This window comes from Quercus lobata, chromosome 3 (assembly GCF_001633185.2).
Source record: "Quercus lobata isolate SW786 chromosome 3, ValleyOak3.0 Primary Assembly, whole genome shotgun sequence".
Taxonomy (NCBI): domain Eukaryota; kingdom Viridiplantae; phylum Streptophyta; class Magnoliopsida; order Fagales; family Fagaceae; genus Quercus; species Quercus lobata.
The window spans coordinates 258,853-266,991 of NC_044906.1; the positions used below are offsets into that span (position 1 = coordinate 258,853).

The following is an 8,139-nucleotide window of genomic DNA, read 5'->3' on the forward strand; positions in this document are numbered from 1 at the left end:
TAGTATATAGATAATTAGATATAGATGATTTGAACCTTCAACTTTAACGACAAGCAGGTAACAAGAGTTTTATAATTCAACTGATTGACATCTTATATTTTCAAGGGAGATATCTATGGTTTAAATCTCTCCACAACCCAACTATTGAATTATTGAATAATTAAAAAAAAAATGCAGCAAGCAGGGCAGGGGAAGCATAGCATATGGGGGCTATTGTGTTTTTTTTTTTTTTTTTTTTGGGGAATAGGGTATGGTGTTAAAGGTAGTATAATTGTGCTTGCCTAGCCTTTCAATTAATACAATTTAGTTAACTAGACACTTGCGATTAGCCTGAAGTTCCCACATCGAACTAACATAAATGAAGAGACAGGCGCAAGGGGGTATAAATATGTAGCACTATGCAAGGTGAAAAACATACTTACCTGGACGGGGTCTATGTTTGATCATTAAGGATCATGTCCTAGGTTAGTGACCTCCATTGCACATAAAGGAGGGGTGCTAACCTAAGGTCTTCCCAAGTGGAAGAGCCTACGTCATTATTTGTTGCTATGGGGGCTTCGGCCCCTGCCCAATTTCAGTCTTAAATATTTTGGACATTTAAATGTTAATGTATTTTCACAATAATTTGTTGAAATTTTTCTGTGACTCGTATGTATTTCTATATTGTTTTATGGTAATTGATGTTATTAGTATATAAGGAATTAATTTTAATTATACTGATATCAATGACTCCGAGTAGAAGTAGCAAACATAGAAATTTAAGCATCGTATAGTTATTATTATTAATTAAAATGATAACAAATTGAATAAAATTATACAAACTAATATATAATTATTATATGTAATTTTTTATAGTAAAAGGTCAAAGGAAAACATCAATGAGAAGCAGGGACCAACAAAAGAGCACATTTATGTGGGTGCATTAATGGATATGGTTATAAAAATTAGAATTTTACGTAGGATAGTCAGATCAAATCATAGGATTTTATCAAGAATACTAATATTATAATTTATGTAAAGAAACAAAGTGAAAATTCACCTATAGTGAAGATATAGTGATAATAAAGGAAAAACTTGGGTCCAGTGTTCATTGCATCGGACCTATTGTGATAATGACACTTGCCAACTTTTGGTTACATGTTATCATCTTAACGAACTCAACTCAAATATGATAATGAATTTTGCTAATGCTTTCTTATCTCCCATGAGTGCAAGTAGAAGAAAAATATAAAATATCATGATTAATTTTTTATTTATAAAAAATAATAAATTGATGTCTTTAATTATCTTAGAAATATAATACAAATTTTAATTTGTAATTAAAAATAAAAGATTGATTTCAATCAACTTTGAAGAAAACAAACAAAGAAAATACAGACATTCCTTAACAAAATTATTGACGATGTCTATCGGAAAGCCAATCAATAGAACCCATAGATTTTAGTATTTTACCGACAAACATCTCTTGTGAACCACCTAAAGATGGAGTGCATGTTTGGTATCTATTTTGAAGCAGCACTTTTTCAATAAAACAGTCCATTTTCAAGAGGATGAAAAAATAAGTTATTTGACCTCAATTAAACTTCAAAATCCAATCAAAAGATTGAAAGAAAGTTTTTCTAAGTAGAAAAGTAGGTGGGATAAGATCAAATATAAATTTGTTTGGGCTTGATGCCTTGATATGAAGTGGAACGCACAAGTGATCAACTGTCAATAACAAATGGAGGCTAGAGGATGCATGGTTGCACAAGTAGCCGGAGAACAAACATTAGAAGAAAATCTAAGTAATTTTATCAAGACTTTAATAATATAACAGTGTAGAAATCATATGTCCGTGTGTGGATTTGTTCACAAACGTATAAATTTTAAATTGTAATAATGAGAAAATATATTATAACACAAAACTAAGAGAGAGAGAAAAAAAAAACTACGGGTGTAATGAAAAATTATTTCACTTGCAAACACATAAGCCGGAGAACAAAATTTAGAAGAAAATCTAAGTAATTTTATCAAGACTTTAATAATATAATAGTGTAGAAATCATATGTCCATGTGTGGATTTGTTCACAAACGTATTAATCTCAAATTGTAATAATGAGAAAATTATAACACAAAAAAAAAAAAAAAAACTACAAGTATGATGAAAAATTATTTCACCTGCAAACACATTATACTCATCACACCTCTAGGTATTTTGCGATTGGAAAATGAAGTAATCTCAAATTATAATAGATGCAAATTATTAACTTTTTGTAAAAAAAAAAATAGAAGAGCCTCTGACCACACACTCACATGTGTGCTCTGAGGCTATTTTGTGTGTGTATATATATTTTTAAAAATATATGTATAATGCCTATATCATTGAAACCTAAATTTTAAGATAAACTTTTGAATGTTTTAACATTTTTATTGCTTTTTGAGGGCCCATATATCTAATTTTTAATGTCCTTTTTGTTTGTATTTTAAAGCCAAAATCTAAAGATTTTGGCCCAAATAAAATAAAATTTCATACTTTTTAAATCAAAAAGGGAAAAATGAAATTTTGAGCAAAAAAAGAAAAAGGCAACCTATAAACCAAAATGGACCGAAGTAAACCAAAGTGGACCGAATAGACCAAACAAAAAGTGGATCGAGATAGACTGAATAGGCCGAAGCGGACCAAAATAAACCTAATGAACCGAAGTGGATTGAAAGGATTGAATTGAACCGAAGTCCTACGCTTATGTGGCTCAAAGAGGGAGTAATAACAATAAATACTAGACTTTAACTTTTAAATAATATATAAATATAGCTGATTTGAACCTTCAACTTTAACACGGAAAATAGGTAACAAGTGTTTTATAACTCAATTGGTTGCCCATGGTTGAAATCCTCTCATCACAACTATCGAATTATCAAATAATTTTTTTTTAAAAAAAAGAAAAAAGAAAAAAGAAAAAAAGAGAAGAAGATGCAGCAAGCAGGGCAGGGGATGCATAGCATATGGGGGCTATAGTGTTAAAGGTAGTATAATTGAGCCTGCCTGCTTTCAATTAATACAATTTTTTTTTTTATGCATTTCAATTAATACAATTTAGTTTAACTAGACACTTGCGATTAAAAACACTAAGAGATGTTAACCAGTTGAACTATAAGAATTTTAACAAGTTTTTATAAGGTACATAACCACGACAACCTACCTCTTCCCCAGTCAGCTTTGAATCCCACATAGGTTAAACATGACATAAGAGAGACAAACAAGATGTATAAATAACCAGTAAGCAGCAATTAACAATATACTTACCTGGACGGGGTTTATGGGTAACCAAGAATGCCCATGACCTAGGTCGGTGACCTCCATTGCACTTATAGGAGGGGCTCCCTCCTAAGGTCTCCCCAAGTGGGAGAGCCTACGTCATTATTTGTTGCACTGGGGGCCTTAGCCCCCTGCCAAGTACTAGTTTAAGAATTTTGCTTTGACACGGTTAAATACTAATTTTATATCATCCATGGCATGATTAATGTGATTACTAGGGCTTTTAAATTTGAGTGGACCTCATGTCCTCGAAAGTTCAAAAAGTAGTTCAAACTGCTCATAACTCATGCCACTTGAATTGCATGGTTTGTGGGGTAAATATCCGATGTTGGACTCATCACATACCTACACACATCATACAATTAATCAAATTGGGGTATCACAACAAGTTGAACATGAAATTCAAATATAACTTTATGAGAGAATGTCATGTAATTGTGGTGCATGGTCTTTCAGATCATATATTAAGTTGAGCAATTTTGGACCTAACAAGTATTTTGCCTTCTTTTTTATTCTTTTGGGAATACACATGCTCAAATATTGGTGCCAAATATGGCCAAAACATAATTTCATGCACCAAATAGAGTCCAACTCAATGGAAAAATTATTTAATACTCTGAAATTAGTACTTCTTCCTCTCAAATGAATGATATATTCTATCAAGAATTTTATTAATAAGACCCTTTATTATATGAAAAGAGAATTTATATCATAGTACTAATTACTCCAAAATAAATGAATAAATAAATAATCCAATTGTAGTAATTAATATGTTTATATTTTGAGTTTTTGAATAAATTGATTTTGACAAGGACATAGATGAAATTTCAACCCATCCTATATATAAGTTTATTGACATTTTCATGGCATTAGACTAAAGAGTGAAGACAGAAGACTCATGGCATATGTGCAGCTTCCTATATATATTTAACCAAGTAAAATAGTGTGTAATAACTCTTTCCTATCTTTTTGTTTGGAATGCTTAGAAGTTGGATGCTTATTTTTTGACAGTTGAATGAGAGTTCTCTTTATCAAAAAGATTTACTAAATGAATTGAAGTTAGAATTTTTTTTTTTGGTGGGTGGGTGGAGGGGTTGGTTCCAATAATATATTCTTGGTGATGGAATCTTAGCAAACAATAATCAATATTATAAACTAAAATATACTTTCCATGCTCTTAAATAATGCGTAACACAACTACCCAAGCCTAGTTCTCCCTTCAAAAAGAGAAGCCAAGTTCTAATTTACAATAATAGCATTTTGGTTACAAACCCTGTGGCACCATTGTTGCCATTACTGTCACTGTTATGGCCATTGATCTATCAAGAATTTCTCTCCGTCCCTTTAAGCTAACAGACGTGGATGATTTCATGTTATGGGCAGGTGATGATCAAGTTACACGGTTCCTCCGATGGAAGACTTTTACATCTAAGGAGGAGGCTTTGACTTTCATCAATGATGTTTGCATACCCCATCCATGGCGTCGATCCATATGCATCGATGACCGTTCGATCGGCTTCATCTCCATTTTCCCAGGATCGGGTGATGACAGGTGTAGGGCTGATATGGGGTATGGTATAGCCACAAAGTACTGGGGCCAGGGAATAACTACCAAGGCAGTGAAGACTGCTCTCTCACAAGTGTTCAAGGACTTGCCTAATTTGGTAAGGTTGCAATCTTTTGTTGTTGTAGAGAATATAGCATCTCAAAGGGTCCTAGAAAAAGCTGGGTTCCTCAAGGAGGGTATGCTGAGGAAGTATACCTATCTTAAGGGGAATTTAGAGGACTTGTTTGTCTCCAGCTTTTTAGCCACAAACTCCTTCCCAGTTGTTGACCCTTAGATTGTTGTGGAAGAAGTATTGCTATTGGTATGATGATATTAATTAAGTGGAAAATTCTACCCTGCAGTCATTACAATGACTTCTACAAAATTTGGAAAGTAATGCATGTAGCACTCAACCTATAAGGTTGCACTATTCAAATTTTAATGGTTTGTAGGTCAATAGAATAACTTTGCGTATAATGATGTATGTGATGTAATGTATACATTTTCTTTGATGTATTGTGTTTATGGTATTTTGTGTGATTTTTATTGCCAATGATTTCATCAAGATGATTTGGCTATGGAAATACAGAGTTGAAATGTCCAATTATTTTTTATAATTGACGGGGATCCAAAACATACATTATTTTTCCTTACTAGTCGCAAACCCATTTGATGCGCGAAATTTTCTAAGAATTTGTATTTTTGTTAAGTAAAAAATGAAAATAGTAGATGAGACTAATAAATGTTTGTTCCAAACCATTTTTTAAATAATGTGATTATTTTCTAATAAAGTATCGTTAATAGTAATACAATAGATTTTCTAAATTAATTAAACTATATATATTTTTTATTTGAAAGTGTTTTAAATTTAGTAAGATTTTTTTAAAAAAAAATTTTTTGGTGAAGGAAACCTATTGCAATTTACATCTAATCATTATATAAGGTGAGATATTTTGTAAGTAAAGTAATGTATGATTGTGTTGATGATCATTTTCGGAAGCCCAATAGAAAGAAGAAGCCCAACAACATGGACAGAAAAGAGTTAGTAAGTGGATAGAAAAAAAACCATTAAGTCCAAATGGCAGGAATAATGGATTGCAGTCCCATGAAATAAACAAATGGGCCCTGAGGAAGTAGACGGGCCTAAAGGAGCCTAGAAAGAGAGAACAAGCAAACTCATGGGCAGTATATGATGTAGAAAAGTGAGAATGGGCCATAGTAGGCCCGAAGTAATGAAAATAAGGAAAGTAAGGGGTTGATGGAAAGTCCATGAGCCTCAAGGATGAAGGATAAGGTAATTGGGCCAGGGAAGCCCAAAGGAGTTAGTAAAAGCCCATGGGAATGCAAAACTAGGAAAAGGGCCAAAAGGGCCCAAGGAAAGTAAATGGGCCAAGGATGCCCAACGTAAGCAAAATAGCCCAAATGACTATACTGAGTCATTGAGGGAAGAATAAGCAACAAGCCCAAAGAGGCCCAACATGCTTGGTTCAAATAACGCCACAGCAAGAATAGCAAAGCAGTACAGCAAGATACGCAAAGACTGCAGAAAAGAGCAAGAGAGTGGGCTCAAGAAGGAAAAGCCCATGACCAAGCAAAAGCCTAGCCCCGAAAGGAGCAGGCTTTAAAGAATGAGAGGCCAGAAAATGGTTCATGCCATAAGAAGCCAAGGATGGGTGGCAGGTTGTGTAGATCATGACGGACTCGTAAGTAGTAGGTAGATTTCGGATATACATGGAAGTGAAGCACGTGAAAGGCCCAGACATCACCAGCCTGTACCCAACCAATACAGGAGGTGGTGAGGTCATGGGTCAGAGGTAAGAGGGCATGGTTTGACGGTGGGGAGAGGGGAAAACCTATTTTGGGGTTCCTGCTTTGGCTCTTTTGGGGGAAATGTTTTGCTGAGATGACATACCACCAAAGGAAGCAAGGACGAGCTGGGACCACTAGGTGCATGCCATGAGGGATAGGAAGAGAGAGAGAGAGCACTCACACTGTAGCACGGCAGGTAAACAAACAAAATAGCCTTCTTTGTTTGGTGTCACGGTCAGCACAGGTAAGTGGTGGTGGCTGAGCGACTGGTGAACCAGTAAGTGGTTGGCAAGGACACTCAGATCAGACAAAGGTTGTTAAAGGCTAAAATAGTAAAATCCAGTCATAGCGGGCACTATAAAAAGGGGCCTTGCCGTGCACAGCAGGAAGGGAGGACAATCACAATCACAAATACTGTAATAGCAACCTCTAGGAGAGAATCGCAACAAAGTGAGTAAACACTGAGAAAGAAAAGGAAAAAAAGAAGAAGAAAGAAATGAAAAACTAGGAAGGATAGAGAATAGGGAGTATAGAATGACAGGCATGCACCAATAGGTTGATCTCTTCTCTCCCTTTAAAGCCTTGCTCTCTATCAAAAAAGACAGAGGATCCTCATTAAACATAAACCATTCAGGCCCATTCCCTCAAAGCAATTAATTTCTTTCCCCTGGGAGATTAGTCGCATTGAGGAAGTGGTTTATCTTCTTGGTTTCAGCTTCGCAGCATTACTTGGCATGGCAAACTAATTTTTTCCTCTTTAATTCAATAACCCCATTATCATTATTACTCATTTATTTCTCTACTTTCAGCCTACGAGGTGCCTCTTGTCGCTCCCTTTTATTCATTTTGTCTACTATTTCTTGTATTGTCTTTATTATATTTGTTTGTCATAACTTACCTACAACAGCTCTGCTTGCCATGGGCCTGTGATCAAAGCCTGGCAAACGGGGCATAGTTTGTGCACAAGCCGGATCAAAGTGAGTTGCAGTTGGACCGGTCCCGACTCTCTTACTCAGAACATTTGGGCCTAATACTGTAGGAGACAGCCCAGCCCAACATTGTAAAAAAGGCCCACTACAGATTGAAATTTGTTTCTAATGCACCTTACAAACAGTCCATCTTCTATATGTCTTGAATAACCTAAAGACGAAGCAAATTTATCATTTATATATAAAAAAAAATACTAAACTTTAATAATATAACAAAAATGTAATTTTATCAATAACCTACCAGCATTATGATGAGAAGGTGACATAATTGTTAATGAAGAAACTCCTCTTCCGACTCAAATCTTTCCTCCCAAAGCACCATCAAACTGGAACGAATGAACTTAAGTGGACAAAAATGGACGGAAGTGAACTAAAATGATACATAGATATCGCTCAACAGGAATGTCGGAATAATAAATATTGTACTTCAGCTTGTTGATATTACTAGTCGCAGGCCCACGTAATATGTTTATTTTTTGTGCCGATTTTTTTAAAAAATT

At 34.6% G+C, this 8,139-nt stretch overlaps 1 protein-coding gene and 2 non-coding genes across 3 annotated transcripts; all 3 read left to right on the plus strand.

The window, feature by feature from the left end:
* Window positions 1-414: 414 nt before the first annotated feature.
* On the plus strand, window positions 415-567 carry LOC115983066. Its single transcript, XR_004089870.1, has one exon. It is a non-coding gene; the product is annotated as a U1 spliceosomal RNA (small nuclear RNA).
* A 2,708-nt stretch (window positions 568-3,275) lies between these two features.
* On the plus strand, window positions 3,276-3,429 carry LOC115983068. The gene has a single exon (XR_004089872.1). It is a non-coding gene; the product is annotated as a U1 spliceosomal RNA (small nuclear RNA).
* A 1,139-nt stretch (window positions 3,430-4,568) lies between these two features.
* On the plus strand, window positions 4,569-5,305 carry LOC115979504 (uncharacterized N-acetyltransferase p20-like). Its single transcript, XM_031101559.1, has one exon. It carries the CDS (start codon window positions 4,603-4,605, stop codon window positions 5,134-5,136), a length of 534 nt encoding a protein of 177 aa, XP_030957419.1. The 5' UTR covers window positions 4,569-4,602; the 3' UTR covers window positions 5,137-5,305.
* Window positions 5,306-8,139: the final 2,834 nt, after the last annotated feature.

Excerpts from the sequence above, each read along its gene's own strand:
- LOC115979504 (XM_031101559.1), top strand. The coding sequence starts at position 4,603 with ATGGCCATTGATCTATCAAGAATTTCTCTCCGTCCCTTTAAGCTAACA.